Source organism: Aquarana catesbeiana, linkage group LG07 (assembly GCF_042186555.1).
Source record: "Aquarana catesbeiana isolate 2022-GZ linkage group LG07, ASM4218655v1, whole genome shotgun sequence".
NCBI lineage: Eukaryota > Metazoa > Chordata > Amphibia > Anura > Ranidae > Aquarana > Aquarana catesbeiana.
Window position 1 is genome coordinate 163437591 of NC_133330.1, and position 20952 is coordinate 163458542.

The 20952-nt window shown below is 40.2% G+C and overlaps 1 protein-coding gene across 6 annotated transcripts in view; it reads right to left on the minus strand.

Moving 5' to 3' along the window:
• The window catches only part of FIRRM (FIGNL1 interacting regulator of recombination and mitosis), a 399519-nt gene that overhangs the window by 255899 nt on the left and 122668 nt on the right, over positions 1–20952 (minus strand). For all 6 annotated transcript variants that reach the window (XR_012235300.1, XM_073592830.1, XM_073592831.1 and 3 more), the window contains 2 exons: positions 12479–12617; positions 2500–2580 (listed from right to left, as the gene is read on the minus strand). Coding sequence is in view for 5 of the 6 variants with exons in the window: in XM_073592830.1 (XP_073448931.1) it covers positions 2500–2580; positions 12479–12617 (220 nt within the window). In the remaining variant the exon portion in view is untranslated. The remainder of the gene's footprint in view (positions 1–2499; positions 2581–12478; positions 12618–20952) is intronic.

Sequence of the window (20952 nt, forward strand, 5' to 3'; positions counted from 1 at the left end):
CAAGCTGTGCACTTCAACGGGATTACAGCACTCCGACTCCTCCTGAACTGGGCTAAATTGAGTGGCGTTCCTGCTCAGATCCATCACCGGTAAGCTCTGGGATCTGAAGCCGACGTGCTCTCCCCCCTCGATACCGTGGCCATCCAGGAACGCTCCGGGGGGTCACTGCAGGATCATGGAGAACAGCAGACAGGGGATGACACAACCGTCTGTCTACAGCGGGATCTGTACAGCCGATACAGGGGAGTACGGAGCTCCACGCTGAGGCACACGATTCCCCTCCTTCTCAGCTCTTTCTCCGCTCTATCTTCTTCAATGAGCATGTTCCCACACCGCAACCACCAATCTCTCTGCTCAGGTAAGCCTGTCCACAGCTGATGACAAGCTAGCAATCAGCAGGATCAGGAGCAGAGCCAGCTCAAGTCTGCTCACATTGAAGCCCGGCCCAACCCCCTCTGGTGACCACTAATTATATTTTTACATTCCTCAAACACTGAATGCCTGGGCCACTACATAATTACCACATGCATTTTATTTCCTTTTGTGAATTGGCTTTAACCCCTTTGTATGCAGTATTTACTGAGCGTATTGTGGCAAAAACCGCAAAACTGCATAGTGAATTGACAATTTCAAGATTGCATGCAATATTTAGGGAAAATGTGTCTGGAGACCTAAATACTGCATGCGATCTGCTTTAGTGAATGGAGCCCACACTGTCCAATACAAATGATTCCTGAAAGCATCACTTCAGTAGAAGTGGATGCACACCTATGGAAATTGTCTATAGGGTCACACTATTCTCTTGCACTTTACAATTTGTTTTCAGTCATACTGATTAAAACCTGGACACATCAGTAAAGAAAACTCTTTACTACTAATTTCTCCCTCACCTCACCAGTGGGTTAGTGATGGACAAACCTAAACACTGGGAATGCCTGTTTTAAGAAATAGGGAATTTCTAAAAGATACCCAAAAGCAATGTAAAACAGACAGATTCAACCTTTCTACACTCTATCCAGATGGAGAAAACAGTTTGGGCTTAAAATTCCACTATAATTCATTTTAACAATGCTTTATATGTTTATCCAAACATACCTGTATTTGCAGCGCAAGCTATGATATGCTGGGTTCCCTCATATGCGACTCTGTGAGCTGCGTTTTGCACAGGCACAGCAGCCCATTCATTGCACTGCGGTTCCCAGTGCAGGTGCTATTTCCAGTGCGTGCGACATGCCATTAGGATTAATGGCACCTGCACACATCCAGCACATTTTTCTGTGTGGATGGTTGCGACTGCGGGAACAGGTGCAGACTCGCAGCGGGAACCACCCGCACAGATGTGAACCTAGTAAAACCTTCCTCTGCTATTACTAAGCTGGGGCCCCTTTTATACTGGGGCGCTTTACAGGCGCTACAGTGCTAAAAATAGGGCCTGTAAAGAGCCGCTCCTGTCTCTCCAGTGTGAAAGCCTGAGTGCTTTCACGCTGGAGCGGTGCGCTTGCAGGACTTTAAAAAAACTCCTGCAAGCAGCATCTTTGGAGCGATGTATACACCACTCCTAAACTGCTCCTGCCCATTGAAATTAATAGGGCAGCGCGGCTGTACTGCCGGCATAGCGCTGCTGCAGCAGCTCTTTGCGGTGGGGTTTTAACCTTTTCCTCGGGCGCTAGCTGGAGGTAAAAGCGCCCCGCTAGTGACCGAATAGCGCAGCGAAATTGACGATGAAGCGCCGCAAAAAATAGTGGCGCTTTACCGCCGACGCACCCACCGCTCCAGTGTGAAAGGAGCCTAAGAGGAGACAGTCTAACAAAACAGAAAACTTTCCTGTGTCTGCAGATAATGGAATAAGAATTAGAAGCAATCAATGTTTTAGAATACACTTTATTATGGTTCTCGAGACTCACGCTGTAAAAGCAGCCCACTACCGCTATTAGGAGCATGACCATGAATACTTTCTATAAAACCAAATACTACATAACCGATATATGTAGTATTTCCGACTATTGTACATAGTAGTTAAAGGGTTGGTTCACCTTTAGAAAAAAAAAAACTACCTATTCAGGTAAAGGGCGTTTGTACTCACTGTCCTGGGGGTATTCCAGTCAGGCTTCAGAGGGTATGTAAATGGCCTAAACCTATGGCAAGGGCATTATTTAACTTTAGTCAGAGCTGCACAGTTTGCTTTATCTACAGATGTCCCTTCTCTGCATAGGCACATTATGCAGTATTTTGGTAAAGGTGAACTAACCCTTTAAAGGAAGAGGCTTATGACCACTGACATACGAATAAGATAAAGAGAATATGGTCATGATTATAGCATACAAGTTATAGCATATATTAGCATTTTTCTGCAACCTTATAAATAACTGTGAATTTTTAACATTTACAACTGCAGCTGAATAAAACAAATATAAACCATAAACCATGAATAGGCACAACTAAAGTAGTCTTTTTTTAATATGATTTAGAACATGAATATGTACATGAGAGCATACTCACTTTGATGTAGTGCAGAAGTGAGTTAACAAAAAAACGACAGAGCTTTAAGTTCTTCTGGAATAATCGTTGGTCTGTGTTTTCCTGGGCAAAATAAAAGTGATTTTGTTTAACAGACTTGCAGAAAAGAACATTTTGATTCTGCACAAACCATTTTCCTTTATCAGTTTCTTTACTGTTAATATTGTGTATCTTTAAATACTGTACAAATTTATGGAACTGAACTGGGATGAGTGATAAACATACATATTGGTGAGGTCTTCAGACAACATGCATACAATTTTATACATTACAATTTCTGGAAACAAAATTGCACCATTTAAAAAAAATTAAACTGCTCTAGCTCTGGCAGTTTTTCTATAATATTTTGTTAAGAAATTTTGATGGGCGATACAATTACAAAAGTGTAGGCACATGCGAAGTCCAGCAGGATTATGCAAGCATCAACTATATAATAAATTTCAACAAATATCCAAAGGCTTATAAAGTTTCTATGCAGTGTATTAATACAGTGGGTAAAATAAGTATTGAACATCATTTTTCTAGAGAAATAGATTTCTTAAGGTGCTATTGACACCATATGTCAGTAACAACCCATGCAATCCACACATACTAAGAAACCAAAACAAATAAGTTTCAGAAATTAAGTTATGTGTAATAAAATGGAATGACACAGCGAAAAAGTATTGAACACACTAAGAAAGGAATGTGCAAAAAGGCATGAAAAGCCAAGACACCAGCTGAAATCTATCAGCAATTAGAAAGCAATCTGGTCCTTTGTCAGTGCAAATTAATATCAGCTGGTTCAGTCTCAACTGATGGCCTATAAAAAGATATCTCATTACTAAGGTGTCACACAAGAAACATCTCATGATGGGTAAAAGCAAAGAGCTCTCTCAAGACCTTCGCAACCTTATTGTTGCAAAACATACTGATGGCATTGGTTACACAAGGATTTCTAAACTTCTGAATGTTCCAGTGAGCACTGTTGAGGCCATAATCCAGAAGTGGGAAGAACATAAATTTCACCATAAACTGGCCCCGACCAGGTGCTCTTCGCAAGATTTCTGACAGAGGAGTGAAAAGAATTATCAGAAGAGTTGTCCAAAAGCCAAGGACCACTTGTGGAGATCTTCAGAAAGACCTGAAATTAGCAGGCACATTTTTTTAAAAGAAAACCAATAATGCACTCAACTACCATGTCCTGTATGCAGGCAAGACTCCATTGCTGAAGAAAAAGCATGTTGAAGCTTGTTTAAAGTTTGCTGGACAACATTTAGAAAAGCCTGTGAAATACTGACAGAATACAGTCTTGTCAGATGAGACCAAAATTTAACTCTTTGTATGCCATAATACACACCATGTTTGGAGGTCTGTTTTTCAGCTTATGGTACTGGCAAACTTCATTGCAGGAAGGATAAATGGAAAAATGTACCGAGTCATTCTTGATTAAAATCTGCTGCCATCTACCAGGATGATGAAGATGAAACAAGGGTGGACATTTCCGCAAGGCAATGATCTCAAAACACAAAGCTAAGGAAGCTCTCCATTGGTTTCAAAGAAAGAAAATAAAGCTGCTAGAATGGCCCAGCCAATAATCACCTGACTTAAATTCAATAGAAAACAAATGCAAAGAACTAAAGATCAGACTTCATATAAGAGGCCCATGGAACCTTCAAGATTTGAAGTGGAAGAAAAATAAAAAATCACAAACTGAGCAATGCATGGGACTAGTTTCTCCATACAGGAGGCGTATTGAAGCTGTCATTACCAACAAAGGATTTTGTATGAATTTCAGTTACTGTGTTCAATACTTTTATATATATATATATATACACACACACACACACACACACACACATACATACAATGTGATCTCACGCAGAAATACAAATAATCATTCAAACACAAAGTGCAATGTGCAACCAATGGAAATAGTGCAAGCCTCAAATAAAGGACTAAAAAGCCTAAACTAAAAGTGGTAATGGCTCCAAAAAGGAACTTAAAAATAGTGCAAAAAAAGTGATAACAAGTGTCCAATTCCTGTGCAAAAAAACTGCAGAAAAAAATTAATAAACAAACATCTGTATAAAACAATTCACGACAAAAAAAAAGGAGATAAGTGTTTTCTAATCTTCCTAGGAGAATAGTTAATATGGGAGAAACGAGTGTTCATAGAGTGGTGGACAGGGACGGTATAATATTGCATAAACCAATCAGTGTTCATCAGTGTCCATACATGACTTCATAAATTGCTTCTTAAAACATCAGTCTCTCAGAACGCTCACCGCATATAGTATATTAAGTCGCATGTGTGAATAAATATAGCTCTCCACCGCTTCCCTTTGGGTCTTTTTCCAGCTCACACACACCCTATCCTTTTAACCTGACTACACTATTGGAGGCACTCTGTTCTTCTTTCTCTCCCATCACTGCTGCATTAAAGCTACTCTTGGCCCCATTATTAGTGTATGTGAGCTGGAAAAAGACCCAAAGGGAAGCAGTGGAGAGCTACACTTATTCACACATGCGACTTAATATACTATATGAGGTGAGAGTTCTGAGAGACAGATGTTTTAAGAAGCAATTTATGAAGTCTTGTATGGACACTGATGAACACTGATTGGTTTATCCAATATTATACCGTCCCTGTCGACCACTCTATGAACACTCATTTCTCCCGTATTAACGATTCTCCTAGGAAGACTGGAAAACACTGATCTTTTATTTGTGGCAAATTGTTTTATACACATATTCATGATTTTTTTCTGCAGTTTTTTGCACAGGAATTGGACACTTGTTATCACTATTTTGCACTATTTTTGGTGTTCCTTTTTGCAGCCATTACCACTTTTGTTTTAGACTTTTTAGTCCTTTATATTTAAGGCTTGCACTATTTCCATTGGTTGCACATTGCACTTTATGTGTTTGAATGATTATTTGTATTTCTGCACGAGATCACTTTATATTATTTGTATTATTGTGTACTGTGAACACTATTAGGTTTTGCTGCAGATTGATTTATTCACCTGATTTTTTAATCATTTTTTTGTGCCTTCATACATTCACCTATTACTCTGAGCAGCGCAAAGGACTTTTTTACACTTTTTACCTACTCATTCCATTTTATTACACATAACTTAATTTCTGAACATATTTGTTTTGGTTCCTTTTGTATGTATGGGTTGCATGGGTTGTTACCGACATGTGGTGAAAATTTTATGTCAATAGCACCTTTAGAAATCTATTTACCTAGAAAAATGGTGACGTGTTCAATACTTATTTTACCCACTATATATACACTTTAACGCTTGAATGACATGCACACGATTCTTTTTTTATGGTTTTTGTTTTTTCTGCATGTACTTAATGTTTTACATTTTTCTTGGATTAAATGAAATAATGGATGGTCACTATTACCAAGATTTTATTTTATTTAACATATTTACAGTCAGGTGGAAAAGTAAATACATTCTATGGAGATGGATGAATTTAACAAGTTTGAACAGTCAAAAATTAGCTCTCGATTAACCTATTCTTGCCCGCACTATAGCTGAAAAACTGCTACAACGCATGCCTAAATTGCTGGGAGGGCATCCATGTACGTCATCCTGTGCATAAGCTGCCTGCGTGCCCCTGTGGCACACTCTGATCAGCGAGTCAATGAGACTTAGCTGATCACAGATCGAAGTGGCCGATCCTGGCCCCTTACCATGTGATCAGCTGTCAGCCAATGACAGCTGATCACGTGATTTAAACAGAAGATCGTAATCGGCTTTTTATTTCCCCTCACGCTGTCAGCGTGAGAAAAAAAAAAAAATTTAAATTACCGGTTTCTGTCAGAGGGACATCGGTCCCGCACACAGACACCCACTGCTGCTAAGCAGTGCCACCTACCAGTGCATATCAGTACCGCCCACCATTGACACTTCTCAGTGCCACCCATCAGTGACACCTCAGTGCCACCCATAAGTGACACTTCTCAGTGCCACCTTATCAGTGCCTATCGGTGCAGCCTCATCAGCGTACATCAATGAAGGAAAAAAATTACCCGTTTGCAAAATTTTATAGCAAACTATGAAACTTTTATTTTTATTTTTTTCAATTTGTTTTTTTTTTTTTTAAAGCAAAAAAGAAAAAACCCAGCAGTGATTAATCACCACCAAAGCTCTATTTGTGTGAAAAAAATGATAATGTCAATAACAAAAAAGACTACAATTGCTAAGAAGGTTCTAAGAATTGGCATCTTATCTGGTGTAACTGTCTCCATTTTCACAGACTTAAAGCGATGGTAACTGTAGGGGTACCTACTTTTTCATTCATTTAGATTATGAGAATAATAACGCCTTGCCAGTTTTTTGTGCATTTATTCAAGTATATCACTTTTATCTGTAGGCACTGTTTGAACGAAGACCTAATTTTTTTAAAGAGGTTTGTTAATTGAACTCTTAATAAGATATAGAAATTTACTTATACTTTATACAACTTTTGCATGCTTGGTACTTTTTTTTTCATCTGGAGTTAGTACTGAGGGTTCACACAGTCTAAGAAACCATCCTTGAAAATATTTATGCCAATGGTATCTAAATTGTCTGGTCATTTAGAATCACCAGGTTGTTCTAGTTTGATAGTATGTACAGAAAATGTCCATTGATGTCAGATGTTTGTAAACTTGTGTGGGTGTCAATGAGATTTATGCATATACTGTAGGATGGCCGTCACTCACCAAACCTATCTATGGCTTCAGTGTGGATGGATGGGTTTGTTTCCATCTGGGTAGAATGCATTTTTTAGTATTGTATAACAGCGGTTAGCAAAAAGGTTTTGGAGTTAGAACAGAAGGTTCTGGAGTAAGAATGGAGGTTTTACGCATCTACCAGATCCAGAAGACTTTTGATGAGCAAATGATTGGTATGCAAACTTAATGACCCTCCCTCCAGAACCCCCCAAAAAATTAACATGGTCAAAGCGACTAGAAATAGTCAGCTTCTTTATTGTACCCCTTGCAGCTCCAGTGAGCATAGTTTTACTGATGTGTAATATAAATTGATAAAATAGTTTTAGCTGATTGATCTTATCTCTAGAGAAGGTCACAGAACTCATATGGCGATTCAACATCCTCAAACTGTGTATTCCAGTTGTTTTAGGTATTTGTCCTCATTTAGTTTGTGCTTTGAAATGTCTAACATTTTTTGATCTCCCAGTGTAGAGTATAATTTGGAAATCAGCCTGTGGCTGGTCTTTGGCCAACAGAAATTCCTATAATTTAGGCTGATATATACGATAACTGTTTTTAGGCCAGTCAAGGCCTTAGTAGCATGGCACGATTGGATAAAACTAAAGTATTTGCTTCAGCATATGGAATTCTGTGGGAAGGTTTTTAAGTTCTTTGCAAAACAACTAATGCAAATACTTTATGCCCCACTTAATCCTGAAAGGAGTGTTGGGGATATATGTAGCAATCCTCAGAGATGCGTTATAGCAAATGGCTGTTGGCGGAACGCCGCTTAAAAAATCCTCGGGAAATAGCTTCATATGTAAGAGAAAAAGTGCTACGAAAGGTTTGATCGTGGCTGTACCAGGGTCTGTCAGGGGTTACTTTGTATAAAAGATAATAATTCATGATTCATAGTAAGATATCTGCTTTTGTGGCTGTACAAGCGTTAGTTTTGGAGAAAAGCAGCCAGTCATGTATACTGATCAATTGCACTGCAAGGCGATATAGAGTAGATTGCAATACAGATGGAAATAGGGAAGTGCCTGATTTGCATGGCAATTGAAGGGTTTCCACTTATTACTCCAAGTTGTTTCCAATTCCAAAGTGAAAATAAAACGAATGTGCTTAAGGAAGTGTTGGGAGATGAGACAGGGTGCATTGGAGATATAGGTTTATTTAGCGAATACAATATGGCTTCGGCTGGTTATGTTGGGGATAATTTTAGGCTTGTAGGACTTATAAGAAGTAGGGCCATTGTAGAGAGAAAGAATGGTTACCTTGCCTTTGCTATTAGGGTACTGTGTGTTGGTCAAATGGCATCTCTGGGTCATTTTACAGGATCTGTAAGGTATGAAGTCAGTTTGATCACCATTAACTAGCTTGTGGACATTTTTATGAATCCAGTTTGCCAGCAATTTTGTGAGTATTTCAAAGTGGTAATAAACCCAAAACCAAAAATGTTATATATTGCAGCTTACCAATCAGATTATTTTTTTAGGCTTTTCCCCTGTTTCCACCTGGCCAGTAACGAACCTCCTATATTAGAGTGCCCCCACTCTGGATAAAGGAGCACAGGGGCAACTTTGGACAGCAGCAATGTTAATCTAGGGGGAAGAGAGTGTTCTAGCAGATTTAGATACACAACAAATTGAATCCAAACTCCAGCTCACACTGCAGTTAAAACAGTTTTTTTTTCTTTTGAGATAAATGCTTTACATGATTAAATAAAAGCTGATCATTGTAAGCATCCCTCAGTGGTAAATTGTTTGTCTTAACCCTTTAACTGATATATTTGCAGGGGAGCCTGTCTGTTGGAAAACAACAGATTTACTGGTTGGTTCAACAGATGGAAATAAACAAAAAAAAGCCTAAAAAAAAAAAAAAAAAAAAAAAAGAAGACAAATGCTGACATCACATCGAAGAATTAGTAAACTGCAATATAATAAATGTTTGCTTTGGAGTTTAATACCGCTTTAACATCTGAGGTTATTAAAGATACGGGCATACAGGGCTTGCATCTAGATGGATTCTTGCTAGGTTTAGGAATACGCACTACCAAGACTTCTCTCACAGAGACGAGAAGTTAGCCCAGCTCAAGATGCCTCATCATGTGTGTTCAGTAATGCATCTTATAGCGATATTTTATATTTGGCTTTCCACTCAACCAGGACACTGGCAATCCTGGTCTTTTCCCATTCGAGAATTGTGCAATTGCCAAGTGAAGCTTTTCTTTTGTAATACGAGCATGTTGATCAGCCAGAGTGGGTATAGATATGTCATCTGAAAATTGTGATAAGGCTCTGAGTATGTGACAGTCGAACGGTCTAAACTGAATGCTTTAAAACACTTCCAAATGTTAGGGGAGTTAGCAAGCATTTGTCCCCCGGATTAAAAAAAAAACTGTTGGAGTAAAACCAGGTTTGGCTAAAAATAGGCCAAGTCCAATGTGGATCATCTTTTTAGTTTTTAGAAAGTTTTTATTATTTATATAATTATTATTATACAGGATTTATATAGTGCCAACAGTTTACGTAGCGCTTTACAACTTGAGGGTAGACAGTACAAATACAATACACTTTAATACAGTAGGAATCAGAGGGCCCTGCTCCTTAGAGCTTACAATCTAAGAGGGAAGGTCAAGAGATACAAGAGGTAATAACTGTGGGTGATGTGTTGCTTGAGAAGATAAAATGTACAGTTGTTAGGTGGGGGCCAGATAGGCTTCTCTGAAGAGATGAGTTTTCAGGGATCGTCTGAAAGTGGATAAAGTAGGAGAAAATCGGACGGATTAGTGTAGAGCAGTCCAGAGGATGGGAGAGGCTCTGGAGAAGTCCTGAAGGCAAGCATGGGATGAGGTGACAAGGGAGTTTGAGAGCAGGAGGTCTTGGGAGGAGTGAAGAGAACGATTAGGTTGGTATTTTGAGACTAGGTTAGAGATATAGCTGGGGGCCATGTTGTGGATGGCTTTGTAAGTTATAGTTAGTACCTTGAATTAAACTTAGTGACTGAGTGGCAGGTAAATGGAGGGATTGGCAGAGGGGTATAGCAGACGCTGAGTGGTTTGTGAGGTGGATGAGCCTGGCAGCAGCATTCATGATGGACTGAAGTGGGGATAGCCTATTTAGAGGTAAGCCAATGAGGAGGGAGTTGCAGTAGTCGAGGCGGGAGTTAACCAGGAAGTGTATTAGAAGCTTTGTGGTGACATTGGTTAGGAAGGGGCATATCTTGGAGATATTGCAGAGGTTGAGGCAGCAAATTTTGGATAGCGTTAGGATGTGGGGCTGAAAGGTTCGTTCAGAGTCCAGGATTACACCTAGGACCTTGGCGTGGGGGGACAAGTTGATAGTTGAGCCGTTGAAATTGACAGAGGAATCAGGGGAAGCGGCACCTGAGGGAGGAAATATCATGAGCTCGGTTTTGGATAGGTTGAGTTTGAGGAAGTGATGTGACATCCAGGCTGATATGTCTGCTAGTAAGTTCGTAATGCGTGAGGAGATATATGGAGAGAGCTGGGGGGTGGAGAGATATATTTGGGTGTCATCAGCATAGAGATGATATTTAAAGCCGTGTGAGGCAATCAACTGATCCAGGGAGGTGGTGTAGATTGAGAAAAGAAGAGGTCCAAGAACAGAACCTTGGGGGACCCCAAAGGAGAAAGGAAAAGGAGAGGAGGAAGTAGAGTTGTAAGTGACACCGAAGGAGCGGTGGGATAGGTAGAATGAGAACCAGCGAAGAGTACAGTCGCGGAGACATAAGGAGTGGAGTTTATTAAGGAGGAGGGGGTGGTCCACTGTGTCAAAGGCAGCAGAGATCCAGGAGAAGTAGTACAGAATAGTGCCCACTGGTTTTAGCCGTTATAATGTTAGGTAGTTGCATTATTAGTTTATATTTCTTCTAACTTTTGTATAGGGTAGTTTCTATTTGTTTTGTATATGACTTTGCATTGTTTCCAAGTATTCCAATCTACTATCCATCTATTAAAATGTGCCAAGTAGAGGGGCTTCAAAAGGATTTTCATTTAGTAGTTTGCGACGGAATAACTTTGCTATCCAACTAATAGCGGATTACACTGTACTTTACGGACAAGAGTTTGCTACAATTTCATCATCCAACCAGGAAGGTGACATGCACCAGATTACGTTATTCTCTGGTCATGATTAGTTGGAGGGCTTCAGTGTACATGGTCTGAAATGCCTCAAGAGAGGTATCTAACCTCATAGATCAAGGAGGGTATATAGGTAGTAGACAGTGTTATGAGGTAATACATTGTTCTGCGTTTCTGAAAACAAAAAAACACTTTTTTTAATTTGAGTGCTTTCAAAAGCACCCTGGGTTGGGTCCTAGAGTCTTTAAAATTTAGAGTAGTTTACTAATGCCTAGTGGTAAATACACCAGGGTCCATATTTGCTGCAGTATGGAAATCACCTAGAAGAGCTAAATGCCAAATTTGACAGTTCCATGGCTTCAGGCATTTTTTCCAGATTTTCGGCATACACATTTGCAACAATAATTTATCGATTTGACATTATCTAATGTATCATAAATAGTTATGATTGCTGTATATTTTAAAAGCAGCTTTACTCAGTTTGAGTAGTGATACCCTTAAAAGAAAAATATTATTGTAGGTATAAAATATAAATATAAATTTTATTCTGCAATTTGTCTCCTTAATCACGATACCCAAATTAGGTCTCAGAGACAGCTACACATAGGCGCTCAATAACAAAACAATCTACAGTGAACAAAGTACATCCTATGTTCTTAACTATAGAGTGATGGTTACAAGAACTTATTAGATGTACAGCATTTGAGAAGAATACTTACCTCCTATGGAATGCATCACATAAATTTGATCGTATTTTAACATGCTGGTTAGGTACATCATATCCAACCACAATTAAAAAAGTAAAAACAGTTGCCCCATGGCCTCAACTTCTTGGGTGTCGGTTTTGAGTGCATGGTTTGCATACCATTATAGAACAGGTTACATGAATACGTACTCTGTTCCTGTCAAATGCCAAATGATCTTGAGCTGTATTTGATTGTACTTGTCTTGTCTGACAAGTTGTGTTTTAGTTCTTGAAACAAAAACATTAATAAAAACAAACAGACTGGAAAAAAAATGTTATTGTAGGGGTATATATTTTTGATGAGAAATTAAAAAAAATAAATAAATAAAAAAGAACTGTGATTGTTACACAAAATAGCCTCACCATTAGGACAGTTAAGAAACTTTTGAATGAAAAAAATTAAGACATCCTTTACCTGTATACCGGTGACCTTCACATGTTCTGCTATTTGTAAGCATGATTGGAAGGATACCAGAATGTCATCACACAAGCTGCTCACAATGTCACGATGCCTTACTTGGCTTTCTACTAATGCTTGATGCTTGATGCTCTGTCTGTTTAAGGAAGAAACAAATCACACACATGTTTACCAATGATCAAAATATTGTAATTCAAACTTTTTCTATTGTGTGCCATAATACTTTTTTGCATGGGACATGTAAAATTTGTCTAGATAGCCATTAGCGGATTGAATTTCTCATTTCTACTCATTTGTGTTCCATGATCAATTTAGATCACAGAGGAAACTCACGATAGATACAACTCAGTTCTAACAACAGAATAAAGGAATAGACACTGGATCAAAGACTGGAAGCAAGGCTAGCCAGTAAGCTGTCATCAGTGACAGTGCACCACATCTTCGACCACAGATTTGTATAAACTGTTAGAGAAGAACTGTATTTATGGGTAGACTTGTGAGAAACTTGGAAAATAATTTGAGTATCACTGCAATGACAAGAAATCAAGACTATCTGTATTTTTGAAAACTGGAAGCATAGTGAAGCTGCTGCCCACCAAGATCAGTGAGGTTTCACAGAGACAAAAAAACAAGGAATCTGGTAATTAGTTGTGTTTAGTAGCTTTGCACATTATAAAGTAGTTTCCTTTATCCATCCCTTTGCTTAGAACACTTAGAGGGCTACACAACACTAACAGCCCAATAAAAAAGTCAACAGTGATAGCTTAAAGATCTGCCTGCAGGACCTTAATTCCAAAAGTTATATCTCAAGATGCCTGAACACCCAACAGGTAGAATGTGTTTTCAATGTTAAGGTTAATGGAATGGAACCTTATCCTTAAGCCAGTAGGCTTGTACAATGATGTGTCAAGATCCACCAAAAAAATTATGGAATGGGAAGCAAGTTACCCTTTGCAAGGACCTTACAGGATAACAAAAAGAGAAACAGTTTGTCTAAAAAAAAATTGTAGCTGGGAGACAGACATGAGATAGCCCTCACCACATCCAGGCAATGGAAGGATATCTTCTTAGGATGAACCAGAATAGAGAGATGCAAGAACAAAGTCCAGGCTAAGGTGGAAAGAAACAACCTTAGGAAGAATAGAGACCTTGAAAAATCAAAAAGGCTCTTTACAAGATAGGGCGGCAATCTTAGAGACTCGACTAACAGAGATTATGGCAATGAGTAAAGCCACTTGAGATAGTAGAATCTCTCTAATACATTCCATTCAAAAAGGAGGTATTTGAACAGCCAAAAGAACCAAATTAAATTTCCACCTTGACAAAGAGGTTGTACAGGTGGGACCAAGTAAACCACTCCTTATACAAAGGATATGATGAAGGAATGCAAAGCAATAGGGTCTTTGGAACCAAATAATGAGAAATGAAATTTGTTCCTTGATGCTGCTCAAAGCCAGATGTTGATCTAGTCCAGGTCTGGATCCGTCCCATGGAGTATTTTCTGGGATAAAGTTTCCTTGCCTTGAACCGGGCATTATAAGCCTTCCGTGTGCTGTGGTAGACTTTACAGCTTTCAGGTGTGTAAGAATAACAGAGTCAGAATGACCCCTATCTCTTGGGACCTGGGCTTCAATAGCAAGCTGTCAAAACTAGCAACTGAACAAGAGTAATAAACTGGCCCTTGGGAAAGAAAATCCTAGGAATCTGGAAGAGCCTACAGGCTGTCTGCTAGGAGCCCGATACCATTCCACCAATACCAATCCACTTGCTAATAGTCCATGCCCGAATATGGACAGTGTTCAAGGATGGAACAAAGTTCTGCCCAAGATAGAATCTGTTCCACTTCTCTTTCCACACAAGACCTCTGGTTCTCCTGATGGTACACCACTGCTGTGGTACTGTTCGACTGAATATTTATCAGGTGGCCCAGCAGTCAAGATGTCAAGCGGTGAAGGGACAGATGTATTGATCTGAGCTATAGTGTGTTGATGGGAGACAATCTGTCAGGCTGCACAGGACACCTCTGCTACATGTCAGGCTGGCATCCATAACGAGGGCACACTGAAAGGTTCATCAACTGTACCTTCTTGTTCCAAGCCAGAATGTTGAGTTGCAATGATCTCAAGTGGAACTGAGCAAACGGGACTGCCTTAAAAAAAAAAAACTACCATCAGACCTAGAGCTCTCATTTAAAAGCAGAGATTTGGACTGCTCTTGGAATCTGGGAGTGAAGAGTTAAGAGTTTCTCTCAATGAAAGAATACTCTGGACGGAGCCGTATCCAGTATCAGACCCAGATATTTCATGCAATTAATCCATTACAGTATCAACGTTTGAAGGTTCAGGATCCAATCAAACCTTTGCAGGTTCTGGACAGTTCGACTGACATTTTCTGGACAAGGTCTCTGTTAACTGTTCTCTCAGTAAGAGATCGCCCAGTTACCCCCACAATGGGAATGCCCTGTGCATGCAAGAAGACAAGCACTTGAGCTAGGACCTTTGTGGACATTTGGTGAAAGACTGACCTAAAGTACAGACCTCAAACGGGACGTGTTGTGTGCCCACAGAGAATTGCAGGAAGTGTAGATGTGCTGCAAAGATGGGGACATCCAAGTACACATTTCTTGATTGCCAGAGAAGGCAGATAGTCTCCCAGAGGGAGAAAGGCAATGACTGACCTTGCTAGATTCCATGTGAAATATTTGCACTTAAATGAAAATGTTGAGCATCTTGAAATCCAGGAATGAGCAAATGCCCTCTTTGGCTTTGGGAATAGTAATGAGGTTAAAAGCCAAAACCTTCCTGGTTGAGGAAAAATGGCAATGACTCCTTGACCTAGAAATTCTACAAAGCTGGAAAGTTGGAAAATTTGATAACAAAAACAAAGAGCTGGCAAAGAGCTAGAGATTAAAACTCTAGCCTGTATTCCCTAAATGCCACATTTTGCACCCATGTATTGGAAATGTTTTTGGTCCAGGTGTCTACAAATGCCAAAAGTTCCCCCCTGCCACTTTGGAAAGTGGGGACCCTTCCCTCATTGCATATGGGTAATTTTGGCCTAGATGTGACAGGAACTTGCCTTGCATTGAGGAGGTAGAATTAGCAGGATAGGGAGTTGGCTTTCTTTTGTTCTGGTAAATTACGTACTTTTACTGCCAGTGACTAAGGGTAGCCCTCAAAGAGATCTTCTTCGTTAAAAGGGATCACTTTCATACTGTTATTCCACAGACTAGTTTTTTTAACCAGAGAGTTCCCTGCATTTAACAGTCTGGAGACTCATTCTGGAAATTAGACAGACAATTTCCACTAACCCACCAACCCAAAAGTGCAATGCAGCAGGGTCCAGCTCCTGCTGAGGTCATTGGATGTTAAAACAAGCGCTGTACACTTAATTTCCCTGTAAGTGTTCTGTATTTTTTTAAATCTGTTTATAATGGTTTTAGACTATGTGCGACTACTTGGTCTGTTTCCACATATGTGTCTTATCTGAGAGAAAACGGTACATCCAAGTCCATCCCTACCAGATCCAGAGGGGATTCATGTGATCCATCCATATGAGACACCTGAGCTATTGGGCTTCCCTATGTGATGTTAATTCACCCCGTCTGTGTGACTAACTGCCATAAGGTATTTGGGTCCACAATTTCTGGTAAACGTACTATCATATACATGGTGGTGGGATCTTTACGTTGGCGGTTGTCAGTATTAACCACTTACCGACCGGCTCATGTAGATATACGTCATCAGTTTAAAGATGGATATCTCGGTAACGGCAGCAGCTGCTGCCACAACCGAGGTATCCATTTTTAGAGCCGGCGGTTCTGTTTACGATAATGGTGGTATCTGCAGCGGATTCACCACGAGATCACCGTTATCGGCAGGGGTAGAGGTGCCACCCCTCTCCCGCGCCCTCCACCGCTTAGCGGAGCCTTCGGTAGCGGCGGAGGCAATCGAGACCTTTCACATCTGTGGTATGGAGATGAGTGAGGGGAACATGGCCCCTACCCGTCTGCATACCATAGGAGGGCGGAAGCGACGTCAAAACGTCACTTCCGCCCATATGTCTTAAAGCCACATTTTTCCAATTTCAAATGACAATTTTTTTTTTTTTTTTTTGCATTTTAGTCCAGATATGAGATGTGAGGACTTTTTGACCCCAGATATCATATTTAAGAGTACCTGTCATGCTCTTTTCTATTACAAGGGATGTTTACATCCCTTGTAATATGAATAAAAGTGACCCAATTTTTTATTTTTTTTTAAACGGTGAAAAAAAAATGAAATCAAGTAAAATAAATAAGAAAAAAAAAATTTTTTTTAGCGTCCCGTCCCGACGAGCTCGCGTGTAGAGGCGAACGCATATGTGAGTAGCGCCCGCATATGAAAACGGTGGTCAAACCACACATGTGGGATATCGCCGCGATCGGTAGAGCGAGAGCAATGATTCTAGCACTAGACTACCTCTTTAATGCAAAACATGCAACCTGTAGAATTTTTTTTAAACTTCACCTATGGAGATTTTTGAGGGTAAAAGTTTGACGCCACTCCACGAGCGGGCGCAATTTTGAAGCGTGACATGTTGGGTATCAATTTACTCGGCGTAACATTATCTTTCACAATATAAAAAAAAATTGGACTAACTTTACTGTTGTATTATTTTTTTTATTCAAAATAGTGATTTTTTGTTCCAAAAAAAGTGCGCTTGTAAGACCGCTGTGCAAATACGGTGCGAAAAAAAGTATTGCAATGACCGCCATTTTATTCTCTAGAGTGTTAGGGGAAAAAACAATATATAATTTTCTAGCAAAAAAACAGTTTTAAACATGTAAACACCTAAATTCCAAAACGAGGCTAGTCCTTAAGTGGTTAATGGATCATCACTCCAAGCACTTTTTCGGATTTTGATTTTACATGGGTAACGGATTTGGTGGTCCCCAGTGGACATTTATGATATGAACTTTTTTTTTTATACTAAGTTGGTGTGACCTTTGTCTTCCTTTCACTTTGTTGTGACGTATGTTTGTGTGCATGATCACTTAATGAATTGTCTAGTGCAGCACTTGTAAGCTATAAGGTTTCACACAATATTTGTCAATTGTGGTGCGAACAGCTTTTCTTCCATTTATTAGCACGGTAATTTTCTCTTTTTAAAAAAGGTATAAACTGCAAACGCCCTAACTGACTGCTCAAGGATGGCATTGGGTTCCTTAGATATCTTCTTAGACCACACCTCCAGTATCTGGCAGATTGCTATGACATCGATAACAGGTTGTATGGTAGGGCCTGCTCAGGAAAACCAGGACTGCATTTCCAGATGCTTGTCAGCTCGATCTTTTAAACACCAAAATGTCCTCAACAAGAATAGTCAGTCTTGTTTAGGCCAGAAATAGCTGGTTCCCCAAGGGGAACAGTAAATTTCTTGGTAAACTCTATCTCCATGGTAGCATTTCCGAGGAATACATAGTTTCAGTAACAAACGCCCTGGAAAGGTTTTGATAGCCATAGGACCTATAAGGGAGTTCAGCATGGTAATAAGGGTGGTTTCAGATGGAGGTTGCTTCAGTTTTAAATATGAAGGCAACACATCAATGACGACTAAAATGGTATCCTAAAATCTTGGGAGGTACGTAAGCTGACTAAGGCTATTCAGGCACAAATTCATTCAAAAAGGAATAGGACAATGCCTCTTCGTCAACATGTAACTGTGCTACAGCTGCTACAGAAGTGTCAGAGAGATTCTGGAGGACAGAGTGTAAAAATATGCTTGTGGCCCCTGAGTTCTGAGTCAGCTATCATGGCAGATATTTTGGTCATGAAATCCTGCGTAGCTGAAGAAAACTCCTTTCTTGATAGAGCAGAGGAGGGAGCCACATCCAAGGGAGCCACATCCAAGGGAGCCAAGGAAAACTCTGAGGAGTGAGTGGACTCAAAAAAAGGAACAATGACTCAAGTTGTCAGTATCAGATCTTCTGGGAGGGATGATGCAGGCCATCTGGAGCTGCTAGAGGATCGTGAGGTGGAGTGGCCCACGGGACTACTTTCATTGCACCCCTGCCATAGAGCAGTAGCAGGAAAATATCTCACTCTGAAAGACAGGAAGAAGCAGTGTAAGTGTGTGTAGCACAGCTGTGAGTGAAACAGCACTTAATTCTCTGGTGTGTTAACCCATGCAGGGGAAAACAAGATAAAACTATGATAATGTGCACTGCATACAGGGACAAAGCCCAGACCTACCACAGGCGTAGGCCCGAAATCTGCTTTGCGGATAACAAGCACAGTAACCCAAGTATTGGGGAGTGCCATTCAGAACCCAGTGAACACTAGACAATATTTGCCCAAATCACAGGCATATTCCATAGAGACGATTCAGGGATCATGATCACACCAGAGGCTGTATCACACCCCAAGACCCACAAAGCACTCTGCAGCTAACAAGCCAGTATTGCTAGGGGTCTGGAAAGCAGAGCAAAAGTCACATTAAAGCTAGCTCTGCACTCCTCAGTCTAACCAGTCTCCAAAGAGCGAGAATCGGCTGATCTGAAAAACTGCATAACAAGTAACAGCTCAGCAGCATAACAAAGAATCTTGATCTTGATTGAAGAAAAAAGTAGAATGCATCAAGGTAAAAAAAACTTCTGCCTTTACAATCACTTTAAGTAATAGAGTGGGCAACAGCTAGACAAACAGAACTGTGCTACTAGGCCCAACAACAAGGGGCAATAGATCCAACTGCAGAGTGCCTCTGCAACCTTGTGGCCGAAATCCACATCCGCAGAAGACTGGACATCCACCTGATGAAGAGGTTTGAACAGAGGACTAGGTGGTGGACTTACAAAGATGGGCTACAGAGACCTGGTGCCAGAATGCCCAGGAAACTCCAAACGATCTGGTGGAATAGGTGCCTAAAAGGAGATTGGTCCTTGACAGTGTAAGCTCTAGCAATTCGATTTCCTAGCCATCAAGTGATGGTGGACTTAACCACTTAAGGACCGAGCATCTTTCTGAGATTTGTTGTCAACAAGTAAAAAAAAAAGTTTTTTTGCTAGAAAATTACTTAGAACCCCCAAACATTACACATTTTTTTCTAACACCCTAGAGAATAAAATGATGGTCGTTGCAATACTTTCTGTCACACCGTATTTTCTTACATGCGCACTTTTTTTGGAAAAAATAAATTTTTTGAATTAAAAAATAAGACAACAGTAAAGTTAGCCCAATTTTTTTTATATTGTGAAATATAATGTTATGCCGAGTAAATTGATACCCAACATGTCACGCTTCAAAATTGCGCCCGCTTGAGGAATGGCGACAGACTTTTACCCTTAAAAATTTCCATAGGCGACATTTAAAAAAATTCTACAGGTTGCATATTTTGAGTTACAGAGGAGGTCTAGGGCTAGAATTATTGCTCTCGCTCTACCGATTGCGGCGATACCTCACATGTGTGGTTTGAACACAGTTTTCATATGCGGGTGCTACTCACATATGCGTTCGCTTCAGCACACAAGCTAGTCGGGACAGGGCGCGTTTACATTTTTTTTTTTTATTATTTATTTTACCTTTTATTTTTACACTGTTCTTAAAAAAAAATTGTGTCACTTTTATTCCTACTACAGGAAATGTAAACATCCCTTGTAATAGAAAAAAAAAAGCATGACAGGACCTCTTAACTATGAGATCTGGGCCAAAAAGACCTCAGATCTCAATTTACACTAAAATGCAATTAAGAAAAAAAAAAAAAAAATAAAAAAAAAAGGCCATTTAAGAGGTATGGGCAGAAGTGACGTTTTGACCTCGCTTCCGCCCTGCAATGATATGGAAATGGGTGGGGGCCATCTTCCCCTCACTCGTCTCCATGCCACACAAGGGGCAACATCCGATCGCCTCCGTCGCTGCCGACAGCTCCAGTAAGCGGCGGAGGGCACCGCTGCGCAGCGGGAGGGGGGCCCCCTCTCCCGCTGCCGATAAAAGTGATCTTGCCGCGAATCCGCCGCAGAGACCACTTTTATCTTGAAGCGGACCGCCCACTGAAGAAGAGGATACCGGGGTTATGGCAGCTAGCTTCCTTCCTACGACACTGGGAGGTCCAGAAGTGGTTAAAAGCAGTGTGTCCCTTATGAGGTCCTGAGAACAGAACAAATAGGCAATCAGTCTTTTCTGATTGAAGCTATTGCTTTGATGTAGACTCTTAAAGTAGAACTAAAAATCAAAACTTTTTTTTAGTTTTGGATAGAGTGGATAGGGATTAGAGCCCCTGTCAGTTTTTATTGCTGTCTGTGCCCCAGCTAAGGAGATTCACCCTCTCCATTTGTCCTGTTTACCATTATCATTGAAAGTGAAAGTAAAAACTAAATAAATAAAAAAAAAAAAAAAAAAACAGTGCCCCCAAAAACGAATAGGAAAATCTTCCAATTCTGGTGACCTAGGGGTCCCCAAAAGATTCCCTTAATTTGCAGAGATTTCCTCCCACTT